Source organism: Rhinopithecus bieti, unplaced genomic scaffold, assembly GCF_001698545.2.
Source record: "Rhinopithecus bieti isolate Rb0 unplaced genomic scaffold, ASM169854v2 scaffold_7724, whole genome shotgun sequence".
Taxonomy (NCBI): domain Eukaryota; kingdom Metazoa; phylum Chordata; class Mammalia; order Primates; family Cercopithecidae; genus Rhinopithecus; species Rhinopithecus bieti.
The window spans coordinates 1,286,268-1,312,966 of record NW_016805612.1 but is presented as its reverse complement, the minus strand read 5'-3'; the positions used below and the strand labels follow the sequence as shown (position 1 = coordinate 1,312,966).

Genomic DNA, 26,699 nt, shown 5'->3' with positions numbered 1-26,699 from the left:
TTTGAAGAAAAATGCTTTTCATCCTAGAATTTTGTACCCACCAAAGTATTCATCAGATTTCAGGATACTCCTTTCTCAGGAAGCCTTTAGAGAATTTTGGACATCATGAACACAAGAGAGTAAGCTAAGAAAGAAGATACAAAGATGTGGGATAAAGGAAACAGCAGACTCAGCACAGATGAGAGGTGAGCGAAACCTCCAGGATGGTAGTAAATGGGACAGCCATGTATCAGAGCTTGAGAATAGACAGATTAAACCAGAATGTGCCAGAAAGGTCCAGAGGAAACTTCTTCAAGAAGATGAAAAGGATAGAATGCTTATTGTGAATGTACTTCTTGAGAGGTGATTTAGATAAGTGGAAGAGAACTTGGATTGAATTGGTCATAAAGACATAGAGAACTAACTAAGCTTCTTTTTTTTTGAGATAGGGCCTCTCTGTCTTCCAGACTGGAGTGCAGTGGCATGATCATGGTCATGGCTCACTGCAGCCTTGAACTTCCGGTCTCAAGTAATCCTCCCACCTCCTACCTTAGCCTCCAGCTGGGTGGGACTGTAGGTGCACCACCACACGTGGCTTTTTTTTTTTTTTTTTTTTTTTGTAGAGACAGGGTCTTACTATCTTGTCCAGGCTGGTCTCAAACTCCTGGCCTGAAGCTATCCTCCCACCTTGGCCTACCAAAGTGCTGAGACTACAGGCATAAGTCACTGCACTTGTCCATCAAGCATATTGTTTAAATGACTATTCAACTCCAGAGAAAACAAAATATACAGACAAGAAAATATAATTAGATATGACATGGGTAAAATCTGAATAGCATGTGTATGACCATGGGAAGTGGAGGTAAGAAATATACACATAGAGTGGGCAGGGGAGGGAATGCAAGCTCATCTTCCCTAGAGGGAAGTTAGGAGATAGTATCTAGTAGTAAAAAATTACCATTAGCTAAAATGACATGTAACTTGGCAATATGGAGGTAAATACCAAAATTTGGTATTTACTTCTAAGGAAGCAGAAATGGTGGTTACTTCTAAAGAAGCAGAAATGGGAAAGGGAAGCTGGGAAGCTATGTGGAGCTGGTTGGTTCTTAGATCATATACATGGATAACTGATTTTGAAAAAAACTGAAAAAATAAGCAGATGCTTTAGGGGGTTTAAGATTAACAGAGTTGCTAAAAACAAACAACATACACAAAATAGGCAAACTCTCCAAAATAGAATCTTATTTAGGTGTACATGAAAATAAAGAGCTAAAAGATGCTAGAGCTGAAAAGAAACAAAAGAACATGTAGCTTCCTCTACAATAAATAGAATGATAAAGAACTTCTAAGTTGCCCAGGAATTTAAAACATAAAAATAAAGATGTTTATGGTCTTGGCTGTCAGTGATAGAAGAAGCCGATAGATCCAGACAATGGGTAAAGAGATGGGGTTTAATTTACTAATAAAATACACAGAGCAGATACTCAAATCTTTAAAATTAATAAATGCTTATTAAAATATAGTTATTACAGTTTGAAAATATAAAGCACTATCTGTGTCAAAAGAATGTTTGGACTTTGACGCTGATTAAACTTACTTTAAGCATAACTCCTTTAAAATTATCACAGATAGTTCATTGAGCTCTTCTAAGATACTCCTGTGATTTTACATTCTAAACATGTTGTGTGTTTTACATTCTAAACATGTTGTGTGTTAAACCAACTGACTTTTTTAAAAAACACCTTAGGATCCGCTTCCAATGAGAAAACAGAAAGCATACAGTATACGCAATAAGTGCATGGTTAGGACCTCTTGCTTCTTCGTTATGTCTCTCTGAAGAGTTAAGGAAAAGAGAGAAAGGTGGAGATGAGGTTGGCAGGGATGGGAGAGCAGTATCCCAAGGCTGAGTGGAGAGGCACAGGCTAAGCCCCTGAAAGTGTGGAGAGGATGAATGAAGAATAGTGGGACTTAACCTTCAGGAGGTCTATGATAGTGGACCTGAAGCATCACTTTCTGCCTGGTTGCTTGTTACTTAAAATGGCCAGGCCTGTCATTTGATACAGAAACCTACACTGTTTGGGCATCCTTTTCCCGCTTGTGTGAACATGGGTTGATTTCTGAAAGAGTGATTATGTAACATAAATTATATATAACTAGAGTTGTTTTAGGTGTTAGAATGGGTGCAGGGGGAAACTCAGCTACTTTATTTTACTCTTGCTTTGCTCTTCTGTAATTTCCTAGCCTCTTGGCCCGCCTTTACCCCCAACCCCCCTCTTCCCCCTACACACATAGATACCTGTACCCCTCCTGCTGATGGCTGACAGTGTTGCTTGGCAAAGAGCCAACTTCAGAAATTTTCATCCACTGGCTATCTCTGAAGTATCCTTTGCTCTACAACATAAAAAAGAATCGACTGATTTCTGAAGTGACATAAAGATGAGAGAATGGAGAAGATTGAGCTGTATATTAAATTGCTTTCTGGTTATCAAATAAAGCCTCCTTTGTCATAAAGGCCAAAGATAAAAAAGAAAATGTGTATGTTTAATATATGGAACAAAATAAGTTTATTTTGACACAGTACTTGAGGAGAAGATAGGTCAAAAAGCCCAGCCACCCCTGAAATGAATTTTAGACTCTTATTATTGGTTTGATGGGGCAGAGAGAGATATCAGTGATGGGTGCATTGCTGATAGAAATGATTTTTTACAGTAGGTGCTAAATTAGATGTAGAAAGGAGAGTTATCAAACCTACATTGTCATGTCTGACCTTCCAGGTCCCAGTCGAGGAATCATCATAAAAACGAGTTGTGGGCTTATCTAGAGACGCAGCAATAACTGGCAGAGAACAATTTTCAAGCTTCTCTTCAAATGGGGTGACACCAGGGGTTATTCAGGGTCATGAGGGAGATGCATTGGCTTTGATCAGTTTTTAGAACTCTATAGCAGCTTATCTGTGGGTCAGAGAAATTTCGTTTTCTCCATTCTTTTCTCATCACTTTTTCCCTTGGGTGCGATGTGGATTAGCATCTGGAAGCTGATATGAGGCTCTGAGCATTAATAGAGTTTGTGCAGATCCAGACTCTGTTTTCACAATACTGGGCTCAAGCTCAGACTCACTGAATGTTAGATTCAGTAAAGGCACGTTACCATCTCTCCATAAATAAAAGGAAGAGAAATAACTTAATGACAATATAGAAATACATAGAACTCCAGGATACTAATTAGCAAAACTCACACTGCATTTACTTTATCCAGTTGCACAGTGTTACTCTCTCATAGTTATATCTCTAACATAACTTCCTTTTTTAACTTTTTGTTTAATTATATTGTCTGTCTTTACCAAAATAATTTATTGGTATCAGGCATTATTATTATTAAGCAAATAGTAAAAAAATTAAAGAAATAAAACCACTTGTTGTCACCCTTCCTAATTTGAACTTTGAAAACAAAATGAAAAACAGTGTAGCACATAGATAGCAGTGAATTTGTTGCCCCACACTATCTGCTGGGTTTTGAGGATGGGACAGACTTTGAGAGTTTTAGCACTGTAACTGCTAATTTTTCTAAAATAGCAGTGCGAGAATAGTTATCTTGTCATATGTTAAAGGAACATTTTAAATTTTAGAAATAACTGAAACTTCTTCATGCATTGGTAATATTTATATCAAGAATGTATCCAGAAATACTAAAATTATTGGAAAGTAAAATTCAAAAGATTTGGATTAAGCCCTATTTGCTTTGCTTTATCAAATAGTTTAGATTCGGGATATTCAAAGGGGCGAGGACGTTGATGGGGACACAGTATTTATTCTTGTAGTCTCAGTTATTTGGGTATGTTATAAAACTTAGTGTCTTCAGCCCAGCGTGGTGATTCACACCTGTAATCCTAGCACTTTGGGAGGCTGAGGCAGTTGGATCACCTGAGGTCAGGAGTTCAAGACCAGCCTGACCAACATGGTGAAACCCTGTCTCTACTAAAAATACAAAAAGAAGGGGGCGTGGTGGCAGGCATCTGTAGTCCCAGCTACTTGGGAGGCTGAGACAGGAGAATGGCTTGAACCTGGGAGGCAGAGGTTGCAGTGAGCTAGAGTGTGCCACTGCTCTCCAGCATGGGTGACAGAGCAATACTCTTATCTCATAAAAAAAAAAAAAAAAAAAAAAAAAAAAAAAAAAACTAGTGCCTAATATCTGTATATGTGAACAGCAAATCAGTTGTCTCGCTACATTCTGGACTGTAATTGATTGTTTATTTACTTACTTTTTTAAGGTAAGGGTTAACCATGCTATATAGCTGTTGATTTTTTTCTTTCCTAATATTTTTCTCTCAACAAAAGATACTAAATGCTGTCATTCCCCTGTTCTCTATGGAACTTGTCATTGGAGAAAGGAGCAATCTTTATGAGAGTGCAAACATACTAAAAAGAAATTCATGCCTTGAATATAAATGGACTTAAAGCAAAATCCCTGGGAAACATGTTTCAAATTCCGGAATTTTTACAATTATTGTCTTAAAGTACTATTTATAGTTATAAAAGTAATAATTCCATCCAGCACAAAAATTTGCATTTGCCTTAGTAATCTGGTGAGCAGTGTTAATACCAAATGTCAATATTCAGAACTTTTGGAATTAATCCAACAAACATTTATGCACTTATTGTGTACCTGCTTGCTTGGTTAAGTATAGTAATTATTTCTTCCCACTAGTTTGAAAGCTCTATTGAGTCCAGTGGCCTCATCCAGCTTTCTTTCTGTCTCACTAGTATGATGCCTGCACAGTGGGCACACAGTAAATGTGTCGAATGAATATGTCATTCAATTAATCACCTAAGTTTTAGAGCTTGACGAATGGATTTTATATATAAAGGATGACAATGGAGACAGAAACTGGTTGGGAGGCTTTTATGAGGAATAGAAACAGCAATTGAATGTCTACTCACAGAGGAATGACCAAGTAGTGCTGAGGTGGCCTAAGTCCCCAGGTGCTCGGGGATTGAGTGATTTAACTATATAAGGTGGGAGTGGGAGATTGTAGGGGGAATGAAAGACAAAGCAATGTGGAAGCTCAGGTTACTGACAAGAAATAGATTGAAGTTTTGTGTCTGAATTTAGAACCCGGAGGGAAAAGGTGACCTGAATGGATAGTTTGAAGAACTAGAAGTTTCAATGAAGGTAAAACTGAAATGTGAACTTAAAGGGGTACACAGGTTTTTTGTTTGTTTGTTTTGTTTTGTTTTGTTTTGCCATCTCCCATATGCAAAGCACTTGAATAAAGTGTTACTGAAGGAAGGGATGCTATCCAGATGACCGAGACATGGTTTCTTTCTTCGAGGTGGAGTTAACTCACCATGAAAGTGGTGAAGAGATCTCTGGAAGTACATAGGTGGGCTCTTTCTGTTTGGGAGGATCCTGCATGGAAGAAGTGATCTTTGAATTGGGCCCTTTGGAATGAATTTAATACATGGAGATGGTGGCAAGGGCATTCCAGGCAGAGAGAGTAGCATTAGCAAGATGTGGAGTCAGAAAAATGCAGGGTCTCTAAGGAACAAGACATTGCCTTTGGTGTTAGCTGGAAAACTGGGACAAGCTTGAATGCAGTACTTGAAATTTGATTCTCCGAGCAGTAGGGAGTCCTAAACAGAAGAATGCCATTAGTTGACCATGCATTATAAAGCTTACTGTGGCCCCAGTAAAGGGTGATTAAACAAAGGTTCTAAACTCTGGCTTCACATTCGCATCACCTAGAGAAAGTTTTAAAACACGACTCCTGGACTGCACCCTGTATCAATTAGGATATCCGGCACTGGGACCCACACCTCAGTATTATTTAAAGCCCCAGGTGATTCCAATTTGCAGCCAGGGTTGCAAACCAAGGGTTTAGAGCAAGGGTTAGCAAACTCTAAAAAAGGGCCACATCGTAAATATTTTCAGGTTTATAGGCCGTACATTTTCTATTGCGACCATTCAACTCTGCCATGATAGCAGAAAAGCAACCATGGACAATGTTAATAAAGGAATGAGCATGGCTGTGTTCCAATAAAACTTTATATATATAAATTTGAATTTCATATAATTTTTACATGTCACAAATATTCTTGTGCTTTTTGCGTTTTTTTTTTTTTCAGCCATTTTTAAATGTACAAACAAATTACAGACTGTACAAAAGGCAACCAGTAGTATTTGGCCCACAGGTCATATTTTGCCAACCATTGATTTAGAGGGTGAAGATTGGACACAGGTAGTCCAGGAAAGGAAACAATACTATAATAATCCATATAGGTCATACAGTTAACAATTGTGGTCAGTTAGAAGGGCAGAGTGAAGGTTAGTGATATTGAATTGAGATTTATAGCAACTCGTGTTCTTGTGGGCTACTTCTGAGTACCCAGAAGTTGTCAGACAAAGGACGTTTGAATGAACCATTGTGGTGGACTTACTGCCCTTTGACTTTGTCTTTTTATTTTGCAGGGATTTGACCTATGTTTTAAGGCTGTTTCTGGCCTAACTGCCAGTAAAGGCTAATCATTTTGGCAACACTTACTACTATAAATTAGTTAAGTCTCTTGCTTTCCTCATGTGCTAGCCTTGCCTTTGTTACCAAATAATGACCTTTCCTTGCAAAGAAATGTTCTCTTTAGAAAATAAAATAAGGTTGATAGGAGAAGGTATGGCAACCTACATTTTATTTTGTCACACATCACTGAATTAACACAGAATTTTCTCTTTGCATTTTCTTCAGCATTTGTTGCCTAGTTAAAGACCTGCCAGGATAAATGGTGCCTGCTCCTCTACCACCCCCACTCCCTGTCCCCTGTGAAAATGAGAGGCTGATGGTTGCAACTTCCTTCCTCTAAGGTTATTTTAGAAACCATAAGGCTGAAAAAAAAAAAAAAGTATTTCCCACTGATATCTACTGTGATTTAAAATCAGCTATACATTTCCACATTTGCTTGGTTATTTTATTTGAATATCATTACAGTTGGGTGAACAAATTCACTTACCTATTTTCTAACTTCCACTCTTAGAGAAGTCTGCTGTTTTGGTGTCCTCTAAGAAATGCTTACTCTGTGCCCCCACCACTTGGATATGGGAGAAACTGAAGACTCTGATAACTTTCCTTGAATCTGCTGTAAATGGATTCAAGACAACAGTCAAAAGCATTTATGGTCATCTTAGTTATTTTGCAGACCTACCTAGAGAGTAAGGGGTAAAAAATATATATGGAATAGAGCCACAGCCTTCTTGTTCTTTGTTTTCCCTGCCACCCTCACAGTAATTTCTCATAAAAGAATAAGGAAGTATTATATGTGCCTTATGAAGGAAAAGCAGATGAGATTTTGAAGAGTTTACCTGTTTCACTGTGTATTTTGGGATTTTTTTTTATCACTAACTGTATTTCACATCATTGATGTTATAATTGATTTCTAAAATTTGAGATTCATGGTTTAAATTCCAGGGACTTTTTTTCCCCTTCTTCTCATTGATCTTAAATGAGTATTATCATCTTAGGGACACTATCAAAATATGTATAATATAAAAGTGAGATTGTGATTGAGCGCTGATATTCTCAAGTACTTTTGATTAAGCTTCTGATGCTTTACACATTGATAACACAATAAAAAGTCCAGTGTATTAAGTTAGCTTTCCATTTATTTTTCAGAAGCACTTACCAGCTAGGGAACTAAATATACAGCAGTAGGTTGTACTGCAGCCACAGCCTTACTGTGCCCCAGAGGAATTCTTACATAAAGAGTCCATTCTTTTATGGAAAGGAAGAGGTCAAGAAATAAGGCAAAGCTGCAGGCATAATACAGAGATTAAAATGACTGATAGAATTCAGAACACAGAATGGCAGTAGCTGAAAGACAGTGGGGAACCGATCCAGAATCATAGAGGCTAACAGTTGGAAGAGACCTTTGGGATCATCTTGACTAGTGTTTCTCATCTTTGGCCACACTTTGGAAATACCCGAGAGCTTTTAAATAATACACTTTTGTCCAGGCCCCAGAAGACCGAGTAAATCAGAGTCACTGGGGATTAGGATTGAAGCTTTGGTATATTTTAAAGATTCGGTAATAGTTCTAACCTGCAACAAGGATTGAGAAGCAGTGGCCAAATCTAGCGTCTTCATTTTATATAGGAAGTACAGAGCAGATACCTGGCCCAAGACCAAACAGCTATTGTTTGCTAGGATTTTAACCTCAATCTTCTTATCTTCTTGCCTCCATCGCTCTACATTCTCCCTGAGTGATCCCATCCCTATCCTGCTTTAAATTGCACCAATATGCTCATGACTCCCAAGTCCTTTATATCTAACTTCCTTCTTATTTTCTCTCCAAATGTCTAACAGCCTCCTCAACTGCCCTATATTCAGAACTGAATTATCCTTTTTCCCCCCAGTCTCCAAAACCCGTCTCAGTCTAGATTCTTCTGTCAATGAAGGGTACTTCTCCTGTTTGGTTATCTGGGCCAGTAGCCTGGGAGTCCTCTTCTGCTCATCCCTCTCTGTGCTCCTATCTAATCAGTTACCAAGAGCTGTCCATCCTGCCTCCCAGCTGTTAATCTGTCCCACCTTCTCCCCTTGCCCCTAGCTTAAATTAAGGTGTTATTTTTTTCTGAGTGATTTTGCAACAGCCTCTCCTACTGTCTTCAGCTTCTTGCCTTTGTCCCACTTGGGCTTTATCTTTAACACCATTAGGAAGCTCTTTCTGAAGCACAAATTGGATCATTTGTCACTGTATTTTTTGCATTGTGTGTTCTAATCATTTAGCCATTTCTTCAGCCCAACTAGGTACTCCCTCTTCTCTCTCTCTCTCCATGTACCTATATTCAGTCTTCTTCCTTATAGTCTATAAAAGCATAATCTATCTATGGAATCAGTTCTTTTATGCTTGCTTTTATCAAACACTGAACTCTCCCATCAGAAATAACATTTTCCTTCTTCAACCAAATGCTGTCACATTGCTGACTGAATGTAATGGGCCCAGCATTGCCCACACCCTTATTTTGGAACCCACCCCCGCAGGAAGTTCCCAAGGTAAACATCAGACCTGACTTAGCCTCAGTCCACATCCTTGGTAGTTAACACCTTCACTGCACTCAGTGTTTACTGGCTTCTTCATTTCCTATCCCTGACTTCAGTGTCTCTTATTGCATCTTAGTAAGCCCTTGTTCTCTGCGTGACTCTCCCAGTTCCTGACTAGTTCTTCACCAAGGACCCCTTGACCCTCAGTCACTTGTTGTTTTCATCTTGCACCTCTTGGCTCTTTAAGCCTTTTTGCCTTAGGATGTAGTTTTCTAACTTCTACTGTCTGTTTCTGTCATGTAGTAACTCACCAGTGCTGGAGCCCTAGCATGTATTACCTGGAATTGCACTCCAGTCTCTTTTGGAATTTTTTTCAGGCATAACTCTTGGTCCCCATTAGACCACCATTGCCTTTTTGCCTCAGGCACTCCTGTGTGACTCTATTCCGAACCTGATTGTCCAGTTTGTGAGTTGCCTTGGTTCCTTATCTTTTCTTCCTGCCTTTCTGCTACCTGCCAGTTACAGGCTAACTACTTAGGCTCTCTACCAGAAAGGGAGCAGGAAAAATGCAGCATGCTGAAACTCAACCCTGCTCCTTTGGCTTCTTACCACAAAGTATGATGAAGGCTTGCAGAACATTTAAATTGTATTGTAATATACCTTAAACATATCAAACCCTTTGAAAACTTGTAGGCTTTATCGTTTTTAAGACTCTGTATGTAGAAATGAAGTCCATAGTCTTATTATAGCTTTTCCTTATAATAACACCATTTTATTTGGGAAAACATTAATCAACAACTAGAGAATGGATACAGAAAGCATTGAATTGGTTTGGGGAACCAAAAGAAGTTAAGTTCGTGGATACTGCTAAAATTTGATTGGTTGTATAACCTCACATTCAGAATACAAGCTGTTATAACATGCGGAGCCTCTTTCAGAACTGAGCTCTGTTATGTATCTTTGATAAAAATTGAAATGATTACATTGTCTGGAAAGCTGAACTGTTAAAAATACTCACTTGGGGTCTTTAGTTTTGTTTGGTTTTGTCTGTAAAGGAGTTGAAACATGAGTATAAGAAGAAAAAAAAAAAAAGGTCATCAGTGTTTTCTGTCCTTGGAGAGTGGAATATGAAAGCAATTTATGAAGTGCCTGTAAGATGAAGATTACAGAGGTTCAGCTTCTCGGGAATCTAGAAGTTTTACCAAACATGCATACTGCCTCATTTTTTAAACCCACGGCAGCCCACATAGAATGCAGGACACAGCATGTAATTACTTTTAAATATCCTCTCATCTCTGTGGCCTGTACCTTGGGATTAATGATGAAGGTACCTTGAAGGTACCTTGTACAATTTGGGGAAAAATGTTTGCCATACTCACTGTACTCTGGCCACCCTTGTTACAAGTCCATCACACAACTTGTTTAACATGTTTACTTTTTAAACATTTGGAGAACTAACAGGTGGTTGCATGACTGAGATGTTTGTTTTAACAGGCTAAAAACTGGGAGGTAATTTAGGCATACGCTATGATGCAATAGGAAAATACCTAATTATTCCATTTTTGGCTCAGCTTTTCATTTCAGTTAAAACTGCTGATAGCAAGGCTCGACAGGTTTTGTAGAGTAGTTCTCTTAACATTGCCTACATAGGAGAAACTGGCTCACTAGTAATAATGGCCGTGTTTTAGTTACTTGTGTATGAAACTTACTTGGCTTTAGTGCTAGAACTTAGTAAATGATTTCTTCTCAGAGCTTCTGTCATCAGCAGTTACAGTGTGAATACAGACGGCTCTGAAAGCCCCATATCTATTTCAGCATGCTCTAGAAAGCCACTGGGAATATTTTTTGCCTGTACATAGAAGCACTGAGGAAATATCCTGAAAACAAGGCAGCTAATTGTTATTATGCTTGGTACATTCATCCCAATGTTGCAGTATATAGGTTACGATTGGCTCTTGGAACTGTCCGTTGAGCAAATAGAAGGAGCCAGGAATTTTGCAGGACAGTTAGTTGTTCATGGGGTTTGGAGTTAAGGGATGACTTCCAGAAGTAGACATGGTCAGGGATAGAGATTCTAGATCAGGGGTGGTTACCTTTCTCTATAAAGGGCCAGATAGTAAGTACTTTAGGATTTGTGGCTGCATTTCAATAAAACTTTTTTTAAAAAATAAAAACAGGCAGCGGGTCAGATTGTCTGTGGGGCCATAATTTGCCAACCCCTGTTCTGGATTCCAGAAGATACTCCACTGGGTTGTGTGACTGATCTCAGAGGAAGAATAGCAGTGGTTTTCAGTTAACTGGGTGGATGCCTATAACCTTCAATATGCCAAGACTTCACAGTATTTGTATATAATAAATTTGTTGTCAGAAAAGGCATTGTTTCTTTACTGGGTCTTTGAGGCTAATATGCATAGTGTTATTTAGTTATCCTCCATTTATTTCCCAAAACTGAGGTACTTAGGATAAAAAGCATGTGTAAGTGTTAGCCATCAAAGTAAAATCAAAACCTACATTAGGTCACACAAAACAACTTCTGAATAATCCTTTTCCACCTGCCAATGCAAGCTGGTCACTCAGCCATTTCTGATAAGCTTCAGTTCTTGGGGCACCTCCTAAGTTTAATACTGATATGCTACCTATTTTATTTTATCTAGCATAATTTCCTTTCTGAAAATATTTTCCCCAGTGTTTTATATCAAGTCTCTTAACAAAGGAAGTGTTAGTCTCCATCATTTTTCTTCTGATTGAAGTATAAGCCAAGAACTGTTTCACCGAATAAGTGGGTATATGCGAAGAAAAGAAAAAATTATAAGCTAATGAAATTTTGATGGGCAAATGACCTGTTCAAAGCAGATTCCAAGGCTCACAGAACTAACATTTCATTAGCCACAGGAACTGTTTCCAATCATCTTACTGATATATTTTTGCTCTCCAGGGGAAGGGAGTGTTAAATTACTTTAGAATTTGGTGGTCAGAAGCACTGCTCAGAGGTGGAGAGAGGAGGCAGGAATTTTGACAGAGCTGCAGGAGAGATGACTTTTCAGTGGGTGTCAGATGGTCGCAACAAGGCCAGGTGGTTTGAAGGACTGCCACTGGAATTGTGACTTCAAAGACAGCTCTGAAATAGGGAAACTGATCTACAAGGAAACTCATACTATGAGTATGTACAAATGATTTTATTTACAAGGTGCTTATTAATATCGGGTCCAACTGCTTAACTAAGGAGATGCAGAGGATTATGTAGAGCTAGGCAGGGGTCTGCGGCATTGGGGAGGTATAATAGCTGTGTCCTTGAGGACACTAGAGGAGGTAGAAGATACTTCCCTAGAACACAGGATAGCAGTCAAGGATTCATTCACAAGTGAAGACAGAAGCAGTCTCCTGGCAGTTGGAATAACATCAGAGTAGAAACAGAAGCAAGACAGGGGCAGTGTTGAGGACAAACAGACCACCTGTGTGACAGAATTTCAAGATGTAGTTATGGGCTAACCTATGATGGACAAGAAATAAATTCTGTTATTGCCAGCTAGGAAAATGTTCAATATCTGTTCTAAAAACATTGATTGCCTCTGTAAATTTAGAAACATTCTAACCTTTAAATGGAAGAGAGAAATTCTTAAGAATTACCAACTTAAGCTGAGATCCCTTCTCTCATTCACTGTTGCTGAGGGGGACAAATTGGTGCAATATTTGTGGGGAGGAGGTAATTTGACTTTACCAGTTAAGGTAATACATGTGTGTATTGTCTGATCCTGAAACTGGACTTCCATAATTTATTATTTTTCAATACACTCAGACTGGCAAAGATGTTTGTGCAAAGATTATGATTATATTAAAAAACTGAAATGAATTACAGAAAAGTTTGCATTTGTAAAGTTTTTGGATGTCAAAAACTTTGAAAAACTCCCTTTAGAGAATTGCTGATCTGTACGTACAACTAAGGAAGTTTTGCCAGGACAAATTGTGTAGTGGAAAAAGTAAATTTCAGAACAATGTATAGTCTTCCTTCCATAACTGCAAATTCCACATCTGTGGATTCAACAAACAGGGCATCAAAATATGTAGAAAATTAAAAGAACAGCCAGGCTTGGTGTCTCACGCCTGTGATCCCAGGTAGGAGGCTGAGGCAAAAGGGGCACTTGAGCCCAGGAGCTCAGAGCTGCAGTGAGCGATGATCATACCGCTGTACTGCAGCCTGGGCCACAGAGTGAGAACCTGTCTCTAAATAATAACAATAATAAGAGTACCATTGAAAATAATACACATAAAATACAGTGTAACAACTATTTACATAGTATTTACATTGTATGAGATATTCTAAGCAATCTAGAGATGACTTAAAGCGTACAAGAGCATGTGTATAGGTTATATGCAAATTCTGCACTATTTGACATAAGGGACTTGAGCATCAGTGGATTTTGGTATCTATGGGGAGTACTAAGGGATAGCTGTACATAGAATAATCTCTTTTCTTTGAAAGCAGTGGTAATCTGTGTGTGTGTGTGTGTGTGTGTGTGTGTGTGTATGCATAGAAGATTCAGACCCATACACAAATTGCTCATGGTGGTTATGGGGCAGGGATCACAGTGGATGAGAAAAAAGCCACTTTTATATTAACTAATTGGCTGTAGTAAGAGAACTTCATACTTCTTGCTTGCCACAGACACACCCAGGAGCAGGGGATGGAGAGGGGACTCATGTAATGCCTGGGTTCAGCTTAAGAAGAGCACATCATTAGAAGTGAAAAGAGCCTTCCCTTTTTTTGGAGGGGGGGTAGGGGATGAAGTCTCCCTCTGTCACCCAGGCTGGAGTGCCGTGGTACAATATTGGCTCACTGCAACCTCTGCCTCCCAAGTTCAAGCGATTCTCCTGCCTCAGCCTCCTGAGTAACTTGGATTACTGGCGTCCACCACCACACCTGGCTAATTTTTCTGGTAATTTTAGTAGAGACTGGATTTCTCCATGTTGGCCAGGCTGATCTCAAACTCCTGGCCTCAAGTGATCCGCCTGCCTCGGCCTCCCAAAGTGCTGGGATTACAAGCATGAGCCACCATGCTTGGCCAAAAGAACCTTCTCTTCATAACTAATCTATGAGGCTTATGTGTCATCATTACAGATATTAAGGTTATATGCCTGTATAACTCATACATTCATTTATTCATTAACTTAGCCAATATTTATTGAGTACCTACTGTGTGTAAAACACCACGCAAGGTACCTAGGCTATATAGCAATGACACAATAAAGGTATCCTCACAGCTGCAAGCTCAAGCAGACAGACCCAAGCCGTAACCAGGAAGCCTGAAGGAGGCGTATCGTTTCAATGAATGAATGTCTGTGCCCAATTCTGAGTAACAGCAGTTGGTATTACAACGAAAACAGAAGTGCCTGTGCATTAAATTTTCTTTCTTTTTCAGTTTTTTCTTCATTTTAGTCTTAGATATGTATTTTATGTATTTTCAAATACAGTTTTTGATGATGATTAGTGTTTTAGTTATGAAATCTTCTAGGATTAGGTCACCTGGTTGTTCTGTGACAATGACCCACATAACCGTAAAGTGACTTTGGTTTTTAATTGCATCCCTGTGTCTCCTCAGCCTCCACAAAAGAAGAATCTCTAAAAAAAAAAATAGTATCTTTATATATGTAGAGATATATACACACGTATATTTTTTATCTGCTGACAACTGAATTGTTTGTATGTTGTTTTTGTTTTTTCTTTTCACAGAAAAAGCAAAGGACAAAAGATCTTTCTCGGGTATTTCATTCTTACAGTCCATATAATCACAAGGTAAGAGAAGCATGTTAATAGCATATTAAGTATTAAAGTCTTTCCGAATGTATAGTACAATTTTCACCAACATACGGTGATTATGAAATACACTTGCCAATTACATTTATATTTCAATTTAAATTTTTTAGCTCTTTATCCCTTTTAAAGAAAACAGAAATGTTATATTTCTGAGCTATAATAATTATATTTTATTCACATTGAAATCTAGTTATATATTGGCACTGCAATCTCAAAGACAGTGAAAAGATACATTTTGGGGTATATTTTGTTTGGTTGGGTTTTGTGTTTTCTTTCCGAATGCTATACTGGAGGAACTTAGGTTTTGGATTGGTAAAGATAATTGAAATGCTGACTGTAAAACTTGATTCTTCATTGCTCCTGATAGAAAGTTATTTTCTAAATAAAATCCTAATAAAATTAGTACCTAGCATTATAACTGAAATATCTACTGCCTAGAGCTTTGCTACACAGAAAATGACCAAATAACATAACGACCCCCATGTACCCATCCCACAGCTTCATAGATTCATAGTCAGTCTTGTTTCATTTATACCCTACATTCTCCATCCCTCATATTTGAAGAATTCCTAGACATCTTTTCACTTGCAAGTATTTTACAATATATTTGTAAAAGATAAGGACTCTTTTAAAAAGAAAAAAATGTGTAGCCATTTTTAAGAAAATGCTTAACACCACATCTTCATGGGGAAATAGATTACAAGGTTTCTGAGACTTGCGCAAAACTTCTAAACCATGTAAGATTCCAGTAAATCTGTTAATTCGAGGTGATTTCAGAAGCAAACAAAAAATGTGCACAGTTGAAATGCTAATATAAACTTAAATCTTTATCTATGAATTTACAGGGAGACATGTGGTAGGGATTTTTTAACTAGCCAAAATAAGTAGTGTGAAAACTACTTTCCTCGGTTGAAAATACAGAGATGTCTGGATTCAGGAGGGAAAAATTGTGCCAGTTCATAGAAGTTGAAAGGATTTGAAACACTAGCTTCTAGTGTTTCTATAGTGACCAATTGACTTAAGCACCAAAAACTTGTAAAAGAGATGTTTATGCTTCATGTGACCATGGTGATATGTAATACTAAAAATTATCTCATTCCAAGTTACATTTTTCAAGCTAAATCAATCACATTGCAGAATGCAGCAATTTGTTTGAAAGAGATTGAGAGAGCCAATAGTGTCTGACAATGCAGACAGAAGGAGCAGGCTGATAAGTAATACAACAGCAAAAGGAATGAGATTGGCCAGATTTCTGAAGGTAACGTTACATTTTTTTTTAGACGAAGCCACTTAATGAACATAAGTGCAGCAGTGGCTAAAGTTAACATTTAACAACAACAATAAAAAGGCAATGGCAAATCACAGGTTTTGCCTGGCTTGTCTAAATTTCGCCCACTTCTAACATTTTTAAATTCGCAGTTAAGGGAAATTCCATTCTTTTATTAGAACTCTTAATGGAACCTAGCCATTTGCAGCTTCTACCAGCTTCCTCTTCATATCCTTTGTGGCATTGTATCAAAGTCACCTCAGATTATTTTGGCTTCCCTTCATTCCTCTACAACTTAGTCATCAGGCAGTAAGGAATTGAATCTAAATGCTTCATGGAGTTCCTTTTGATCTTTAAGATTGGTAATAAATTATTGTAAATAGCTAGTCTGCTTGATGAGTGCCTTTTGAAGCTCCTAAGTTTTGGCCGGTTGGCATTCTGTTTTATTCTGGATGTACAGTAGTGAAGGAAAATGGAAAAGTTTTATTCCAGGCAGCTCCCGGCCCCCTTAGTAGCCTCTACCTACTCTTCTAAGCTCCATCCAGGCAAATCTAACCATGTTCCTTTTAATCTTGTCTCTCATTGATTGGAATGTCCACAAAGACTAGAACCATAGGGATAAAGTAACATGCACTATTTTCCCAATCTGAGAATGTTGCTATTTTTCCTCCCATAAATTAATAGAGGGTTCTGTTTAAACTTATTTTGTCATTTTAATTACCCACTTATATTCAAGCAAATTGGTTTTCTAGGCAGATAGGTTTTAGTGTAAAATGTTTTACAAGATGTGGTTAAAGTTGGTTTAGACATCTCATGCTCAGTGAGATTTCTGTAGTGATCTTTATGAAAATATATGCATATATTGTCAGTGGAAGCTTTTATGAAATACAACATCAGTTGTCTGGGATTTGCTTTAATGCAGGCTGGTGCATTGGCTTATGCCGGTAATCCTGCTGAGAGTCTGAAGCAGGAAGATCGCTTGAGCCCAGAAGTTTGAGAACAGCCTGAGCAACATTGTGAAACTCTGTTCTCTATTAAAAAAAAAAAAAATTAAAATTTGCCAGGCATGGTGTTGCACACCTGTAGTCCTAGCCACCAGGGTAGGTTTAGGCAGGAAAATCACTTGAGCCCTGGATTTCGAGTTACAGTGAGCTATGACTGCACCACTTTACTCCAGCCTGGGCAACAGAGCAAGACCCCATCTCTAAAAGGATATGTGTGTATATATATATATTTTAATAATTTTGAAGAGCAGAGTGGATAGGGTACAATAAAATAAGATTGGCCACATGTTGGTGATTATCAAAACTAAATGATGTTTGGGGGGGGTGTTCGTTATTTTATTCTGCATTTTTCTATATGATTGAAATGTTTCATAATAAAAAGATCCAGAAAGTAAAATAAACTATGGTCTGCTCCTGGGAGTGAATGTTGTGATAGTTTGCCTCTCTAGCTATATTCATTTTAATGTTCATTTTCCCCTTGACGTAAGTTTATGCCAAAAAAAGGATAGTCAGCATTTTAGTGGATTCATCATGCTGAGTAAACTCAGAAATGCAACTCCTATTCCAAAGTTGGCATAATTTCCTGGGGTTTCATCCCAAATTACAGTGGGTCACTGAAATGATAGCCTTGCCTACTAGAAACTGTTAAAACAGTTGTAATTACAAAGGGTAGTTAGTGCAACCATTTTGTTCTCAGTGAGTCAGTTATATTTGCTTTTCTTTCCTGCCCCCAACCAAGATTGCTCCTGCCTGACCCCAGACACAGGAAAGTCACCAGGTTAAACAAACGTGTTGTTTGAGTGAGCCCAGGTGCATTTCTTAATCATACCCCAAAGCCATTGTTTAGGTTGTAAATGGTCAGTTGGTTTTCTCTTAAATGCTGTTGCAAAAAGCAAATAAAGCTCAGAGCAAAATGTGTACCCAGAATAAGGCTTAGAAAATACTTTATTTCTTGCACTAAGAAATGTTACCTGAGACTAGAAGAATTTCATTTTTGTTTGTTGTCTCTGGTTCCATGTCCATTTCTTAAGTCGTTTTCAGGAATTCTTATAATAAATAAAGACTCATACAAAAGGGCTTGACAAAAGTTAATTCCCATTTATCTGCCCTTCTAAAAGAGAACATTAGTAAAGGTAATCCAAACTAGTGGATAATCTGGTTATATTTTATGCATTATGTTATTTCCTTTGTCATTTTAATAAGCAGTTAATAAACATAACTTGTATTACGGTTTCTGAAAACACACCATACTAAGTACCAAGGAGGGTTACAGGGCCAGAGAGCTTCCAGGTCACAAAAAGTCCAACCTGGAGTTGATTTTTTTTTTCTTTTGATGAATCACAGGTATGTTAGAGTAGGATATAATTAGAACACTTTTTTTAAAACCATGCAAATTAGCATGGGCTATGTGACCTTGGCCTGAAGAAGACATTTCTCTGCACATAAAAAAATGTCTTCCTGTTTCTTTCTCTCTTTCTTTTTTCTTAGACTTTATCAGAATTATGTGTTTAGGGGGAAATCTAGGTTTATTAGCCAAACACACATGTTTATAATCTGCTAATGTGAAAAGTTATTCTAAAAAATTGAAATGCTTAGAAGGAAAATGTTCTTATTTACATCTACAGTGGTTTTTAACATCTGCAAAGTTAGTTTCTAAACACAGTTAATCCGCATGAATTAATGTACACTCCACCACTAAAAGTGAGTCTTTAACAGGTAGTCACTATTTTTCTGTATTTTGTGAAGTGGGCTTCTTGTTTTCTTTTAGTGGCTTGTTATATTAACAATTTTTCTGCATATACATGTCAGTAGACACACTTGAGAAGAAACATTGTTATGTAGCTCCTGTGTTGGTGAAGTGGGCTTTTCTTTTTTTCTTTTTTTATTTGATAATTCTCATTATTTAATTACTTTTCTACATATGCATGCATGTATCAACTGAACTAGAAGCAAATTCATATGTCATTAAATATGTATGTGTTTATGCACTTGGTAAGTTAGCCTATGAGTAGAAAGAAAACTAACATTAGCACTTTTCTCCTCCAGAGCATCTTTTGTGCAGCAATCTCACCTTTTTAAAACAGCTCAGAACCTCTAAAAAAGTCTATCTGGGCCCAGATTGTTAAAATTATTGTGTAATTCTCCTCACCCACCTCATTACTTCTTCAGTCCCTCATCCACAAACAATTCAATCTTTTTTTAAAACAAATCAGTTCAAACTGATGCCTGGTTTCCCAAAACACAGTCAACACTAATAGCAGATAAAAAGAGGGTGGTTATTGCTTCAAGAATTCAGAGCTCTAGTAAGAAGAAATGAGAACAAGGACAGGCCATAAAAACTGTAAGTCATTAACAGAGGAACTCCAAAAGTACAGCTGCCCAAGACCACTTAATTTAGACCCAGATACCCCTATATATTTCAGTAGTCTTAGGGTAAACTAATTGGGATCAGTTTACATTTAGAAACAGATGTTTTGTTTAAAATAGAATTTTAGAAACATTGGTATTTTAGGAATAACTTTTACTTACCTTGAAAAGTCTCAGGAACGGCTGCTTCTTAATGAGGTAGGGTAAATGAAGTATTACTACAGAGAGTGGTTGAATAAAAGAAATAATGGGCTAAACATGGTGGCTCATGCCTGTAATCTCAGCACTTTAGGAGGCCAAGGCAGTAGGACCACTTGAGGCCAGGAGTTTGAGACCAGTCCGGGCACATAGCAAGACCCCATCTCCACAAAAAATGTGTTTTTTTTGGTGTTTTTTTTTTTTTTTTTTTTTAAGATGGAGTTTCACTCTTGTCATCCAGGCTACAGTGTGGTGGCATGATCTCAGCTCACTGCAACCTCTGCCTCCCGGGTTCAAACAATTCTCCTGCCTCAGCCTACCCGGCTAACTTTTTGTATTTTTAGTAGAGATAGGATTTCACCATGTTAGCCAGGCCGGTCTCAAACTTCTGACCTCAGGTGATCCACCCGCTTCGGCCTCCCAAAGCGCTGGGATTACAGGCATGAGCCACTGTGCCTGGCCAAAAAATGTTTTAAAAAGAAAATTAGCCACGTGTGGTGGTGTGTGCCTGTAGTCCCAGGTACTTGGGAGGCTGAGGCAGGGGGATCTCTTGAGCCCAGGCAGTCCAGACTGCAGTGAGCCATGATTGCACCACTGCACTCCAGCGTGGGCACCAGAGCAAGAGCCCATATATAAAAGAAAAAGAAAAAAAAAAAGCAGTGAAAGAGTGGTTGAATAAGTGTTGATGGCTGGGTAAGGGACAAAAAAAAAAGTGTTTGAGATAAAAGATGAGGAAAGTAGAATCATTATCACCCCAAATTATTTACTTAAATAATTAGATGCTATAAAATATTAGTCTTTGAGATTTTATTATATATATATATATATTTTTTTTTTTTTTTTTTTTTTTTTTTTTTTGAGACGGAAGGTCTCGCTGTATTACCCAGGTTGGAGTGCATGGCACGATCTTGGCTCACTTGCAAGCTCCGCCTCAGGTTCACGCCATTCTCCTGCTCAGCCCTCCAAGTAGCTGGGGACTACAGGGCGCACCCACACGGCCCGGCTAATTTTTTGTATTTTTAGTAGAGACGGCCAGGTTTCACCGTTGTTAGCCAGGATGGTCTCGATCTCCTGACATCGTGATCCGCCCGTCTCGGCCTCCCAAAGTGCTGAGGATTACCAGGCTTGAAGCCACCGCGCCCGGCATTTTTATATATATTTTTATCTTAAAGGACTGCTGGGTATGGTGGTTCATCCCTGTAATCCCAGTACTTTGGGAGGCTGTGGTGGGAAGATTCATTTGAACCTAAGAGTTTGAGACCAGCCTGGACAACATAAGGAGACACCTGTCTCTACAACAAATTTAAAAATTAGCCAGGTGTGGTGGCATGTGCCTTCAGCAGGCTGAAGTGAGAGGATCAGATGGCTTGAGCCCAGGATTTCGAGACTGCAGTGAGTTGTGATCGCACCACTGCACTCCAGCCTCAATGACAGAGCAAGACATTGTCTCTAAAAAAGAAAAAAGAAAAGAAAAGATAAAAGACTGCTCTAGGCATAACTTGAGTGGGATAATTTCAAGTAGTGTATCAGTACAATGAATTTTCAATGGTAGTATTAAATAGATAAAAATATTGATACATATTTCAATAATCACACTCCTATGACTACCTTAAGAACTGTTGTTAATTCATATCTGCTAGTGTACAGGGAATTCACATCTACTAGAGTACAGTAAACTATTATATAATAAAAATGTAAAATATTTTCTACAGCTTTGGGCAGAGGCATACAGCAAAAATTTATGTCAAAAGCCTTGGGTTATACTACCATCCCTTCTTCCCTCAAAGACTAGGAGTCTCTGTGACGTCAAGCTTCTTAAATGTGTAAAAGGGACAGTTTCATTTCAGATGTCACTTATTGATTTACATTTCTCTGTTAATCAGATTTATCTAGTGATTTAAGATTACAAAAGTCACTTCACCCAGCTCTTTTTGTTTGAAGAATAATGGCCATTTGACTCAATCCTCAGAGCCACGGTATTGTCAAGCCTTCATTATCTCCTGTGCTTTGAAAAACATAATGTAGCAACAGAGTGCTTTGAGTTGTTTTTCTAGAGAGAGAGATGTGGGTTTGGATTATTGCCTGCTGGCCCTGTTGAGCTTTGAGCTATCTGCTGTCTGGAAATAGCAAATTCAGTTTTTAATGGATCCGGCACTCTATGATAGCCAGGTTTTCATGGCACATGCAGATAAAGAAACAAGTTATTGATTTGGCATGTTTATGCCATGCTTAAAACAGTTCTCTGCAGCAGATTGTCCAAAGCCATTTGTGCACTTAACTCTATTTCTCATCTTTGGCAAAAACAAAAAAGTGTTTAAAAAGTAATTTTAGGGATGTTGTTAAATATCAGGAACAATTGAATAAATGTCTAGTTGATGAGATTCCCTATTGTTTTATTGATACGTGTCCTTATACGAAAACCATGCTCAGGGTATGCCCTTGAAACACAGGGAAGTCAGTACCTCAATAAGTGTTAAATCCATTTCCTCATCCTCACTCTAAAGCCAAATGAATGACCCAGCCTTGAAATACGGACATACTGGAGCGCTCTTTAGGTGTAAAATCTGTGCTTTTGTTTATTAAAGTATCTTCCCTCTCAAGCTGACCATAGAGTTGTTGCCAAAGATGCAGACATAGCTGAGCTGTTTCCTGCTTCAGCAGAGGGTAACCCTAGCCCTTCCTTGCATCCTCATCAATGCCAACCTAATCCGAAGGCATTTTTCTCATTTTTAACCCTCATCAGCTTGTGATTTGAGTAGCAGATTATGTTTAACAATTATACCTATACATTTTTTGCCTAATTTTGATATCATACCTCTATATGTTTCCCTTTGCCTTTTTAACATGGCATTATTCTAACAATTAAGCATTATTTTTTACATATGAGTTTAATTTGTTTTCTCACTGTAACTGCAGAGATGGGTAGCATGGAGGTATTTACCAATGGCAGAAATTTGGTGCTCTTAAGATGATATATCCAGAGACCCATCAATGCCAGAATTTTGCTCAGCCGGTTACCCTGAGGATTGACAAAAAGATTGAAATCTGAGTAGACTTTTATTATGATGATTAATTTGTAATAAAGCAACCATTTAAAGCACACCATGTAACCAGCGCTATTCTCAAAGCTTTACCTATGAATATAACTCATTTATCTTTATACCAACACTCTAAGGTGAATATGCTGGTAAATTACAGAGCAGTCTAGCTCTGGAGTCCGTGCTCGTCACTTCTAGGCTTCAAGTAGCTGAAAATCGTGTCAAATGTTCTAATGAACAATGGATTGACAATCACAACTTAAGCTCAAGGTCAAAGTGAGCCTTCTTCCACTGCCTTTCTTTCCCTTACCCCAAATTAAACCTAAGTAGGTAAACTATTTAGAAATAAAGGTGTGGCTGGGCATGGTGGTGCAAGCCTATAGTCCCTGCTACTAGGTAGGCTGAGGTGGGAGAATCTCTTGAGCTCAGGAGTTCGAGGCCGTAATGCTCAATGATTGTGCCTCTGATAGCCAGTGCAGTCCAGCCGGGGAAACATAGAAAGATCCTATCTCTCTTTCTAAAAAAAAAAAAAAAAAAAAAAGAAGCAAAAGAAATGAAAAAAACAGAAATAGAGGTGTGAGAAGGAATAAGGAGAGACAGAAGATAGACCTAGGCAGGAGGAAAGCATTGAGGACTCCATTAAATGATTACCCAGTAAAGTAGACAATAAAGCAGTCAAGTTTATCCTAAAAATGCCACCCTCACCTCCACTCTTCCCCAGCCTGATTAATTCAGCATCAGCACTGGGGCAAAGGAAACATGATTTAAGCCGGGCCTTAGGGCTTATACCACACAAGGACTAGCAGGTGGCTGGTAGGCCCTGTTGGGCACTGGGTTTCTAATAGCATCCTATCCAGCTTGTTTTTCTCCCTGACACCCCTCCCATGAGGGGTGGAGTTGAGGCAGTTTGGCAGCACAGTGGTCCCAGCCAAATGATTGAAGTTTTTTAGGACCAACACTGCAAGGGATATCCAAGCCAGAGAAATAGGCTTAGCCAGAGGCTGAAAACCTAAAACATAGAAAAATTGAAAAGAAAATCAGCTAAAGTGATGATACATGGAGATGGGAAAATGGCAGCAGGGCAAGAGAGAAGAGACAGGATGCCATCCTCTTCAGTTGATCTGGACACTAGCCAGCATTTGTGACTGCCTTTTATGGACAGGTGGGGTCACGGTGCAGAGATTGGAAAAGTTCCCAGGTCATCATTTAAGAATACCCTACTTAGAAGCATATTCTCTCCCCTGCACCTCCCTATCCAAGAACTCCCAGGAACATCAGTAATAGGGAAAAGGCAACATTCATGATGAAATCCTTTGCTAACATTCAGTATAAAAGTATTAATGAATTAATCAACAGGTCTACATAGATATGGCCGTTACTGTATTTTCAGATTATTTACCACACCTAAAAGTATCTGTGTTTCAACTATCATTGGTTATATACTTCCTCTATGAAATTTACTAACATAAGGAAGAAACTAGCAAAGGGACAAAGAGGAACGTCACTGTGCCAAGAGCCAGAGTACTTCCCATCCATCCCAGGGCTGCTCACCACCTGTTCTGCCACCAGTTGTCCTGGGTGTGTCCTTGGTTATCAGTCTTTGCACCCAGTTAAGATGTATCCCCATTCTCTTTCTCTCTTGACGATGTCAGGGTCTTGATACATACCCTGCCCCATCAACTCCTTCTGGTTTTTTTCCTGTATCTCCCCACCAGTGTGCGCTTCCTAACCTTTCTCATCCCCATCCAGAGGACAAACTGGGCTAGCACACCATCTACTTGATATATAAGACCTGTTATATGCCAGAGTTAGCAAATAAAAACAAAGGACACCCCCTTAAATTCAAATTTCAGTAAATTGTGTGTGTTTGTTTTTTTTTTTTTTTTTTTTTTTTTTTGGAATATGCCATGCAATATGTGGGACATATTTATACTAAAAATTCATTCATTGCAGAGCGCAGTTGGCTCTCGCCTATAATCCCAGGACTTTGGGAGGCCAAGGTGGGCAAATCTGTTGAACCCAGGAGTTTGAGAACCACCTTAGGCAACATGGCAAAATCCCATCTCTACCAAAAAAAAAGCTACAAAATCAGCTGGGTGTGGTAGTGGGCGCCTGTAGCTCCTTGGGAGGCTAAGGTGGGAGGATGGCTTAACCCCAGGAGCTGGTGGTTGTAGTGAGCTGCGACTGCACCACTGCACTCCAGCCTGGGCAACAAAGAGAGACCCCTGTCTCAAAAAAATTTATTCGTTATTTATCTGAAATTTATATGTAGCTGTGTGCCCTATTTTTAGCTGGAAACCCTAGTTGCATGAGCATTATACATTCCACTTGGGCAAATTGAGGCTCGAAAGACAAACAGCACCCACAACGGAGTGAAACACAAAATGATGGTAAAACTTCCCCTTCGTTTACTACAAAGGACCTGAGGAAGTTTTTTCCTATTCCTAATCCTATCCTTGTATAGAAATGCACCTGGTCTCCCCATCAAAGGCTAACACATGTGTCAGATACAGTTTTTCAAACTTTTATTAGTTCATTTAGGAAGAAAAAGGTTTCATTTCACTTTGGTTCTCTCAAATATGTTGACAAAGTTTTAACCTGGGGAACCTGTTTGGAAAATTGTTCAGAAGGCACAATGAAAAATTAAATTTAAAAGTGTCCATACTATATTTTCCAGGAAGAAGAATTTTCCAATTTCTCCCTACCCCCAGAAGGTACACTTTGTTTCTCTGTGACACATTTTATCGTAAAATATAATTAATAACTTATTTGTAGCTGAAGTTATTTATGTTGAGACGTACTGAGAAGCATTAATGCTGCTGAGGCTTTAAACAAGGAACATAAGCATCCACTAGAGAAGTGAGGAGGCTATTACTGCTTTTTCCTCCTTTTGCTTCGCTGCTCATGTTTGAAGACTGTCGAGGGTCCTGTGATTGGTAGTTTGGGCTGATGCTGTTTGCCGACTGGGCTCCCCAGGCCTGCCTTTGTCTTCCTCAGCAATATTTTTAACAGCAGCTGAAAGGCCACTCTCAGATGATTACCAGCCTTCAACACAGATTCAGGGTTGCACAAAACCATTTCCAGATTTCTGTTTACAAAGAATAGTGAGATGAAAGTATTTCCATGGGCCAATAATTTATTCTCACTGGGGTTTTCGTGTAAGATTAAGAAGACGTGATTACAGTTAGCATTTATTGCACTTTTAAACATATACATTAACACTCTTGAAATTGGGAAACTAGAGAATTTTAGCATCTGGAAAGAAAGTAAGTCAACCAGCTTCTCCTAATGATTGTTAATATTTTCCATTATTCAACACTCTGCCTTTGGGTGCCTTTAAGAACTCCAGAGGCATTTTAAATGCGTATGTGTCAAATAAAAGTAAAGGAATTTTAAAGACTCAACATTGTTTGAATTTAGCTATTGTTATGTGGTAGACACATAGGTAAGAAAGGAGACTATTCCACTTTTAATTACATTAAAGTGTAACAACAATCCAGCTACAATGCTTAAAACAGAAATCTCTAATTCGTTTAGGCTTGGCAGGTGGTGGTGGTGGGGTGTCTTTTTAAAGCTGCTTATTTATATCTTTATTATTTACTTTTCATTTCTTATGGACACTTTCATTTCTAACTTAAAAGTTTCACTGGATGTAGCTGATGTTTTTAGGATTTGCCTCGCTCCCTCTCCCACTCCTCCCAACCATCTTCCCCTCCTCTGCTCCTTTCCTCGTCTCTCTTCCTCTTTCTTCCTGTTGAGAACTCCATTTCCCTGGTTTACTTTCTGTTAGAAAGTATGAATCAATGAAATTTGCTAATACTTGCCTTAGAGGGTTGTCATAAGGATTCAATGGAAAGCATCTAGAATAGCATCTAGCACACAGTAAGTAATCAATAAATGACTATGGGCTGGGCACGGTGGCTCAAGCCTGTAATCCCAGCACTTTGGGAGGCCGAGACGGGCGGATCACGAGGTCAGGAGATCGAGACCATCCTGGCTAACACGGTGAAAC

At 38.6% G+C, this 26,699-nt stretch overlaps 1 protein-coding gene across 1 annotated transcript in view; it reads left to right on the top strand.

Annotated features, from left to right (window-relative positions):
- Positions 1-26,699, top strand: part of CDKAL1 (CDKAL1 threonylcarbamoyladenosine tRNA methylthiotransferase) — a 603,344-nt gene that overhangs the window by 461,974 nt on the left and 114,671 nt on the right. Inside the window, exon 10 of the mRNA XM_017873093.1 lies at positions 14,730-14,792. Within this exon, the coding sequence (XP_017728582.1) occupies positions 14,730-14,792 (63 nt within the window). The remainder of the gene's footprint in view (positions 1-14,729; positions 14,793-26,699) is intronic.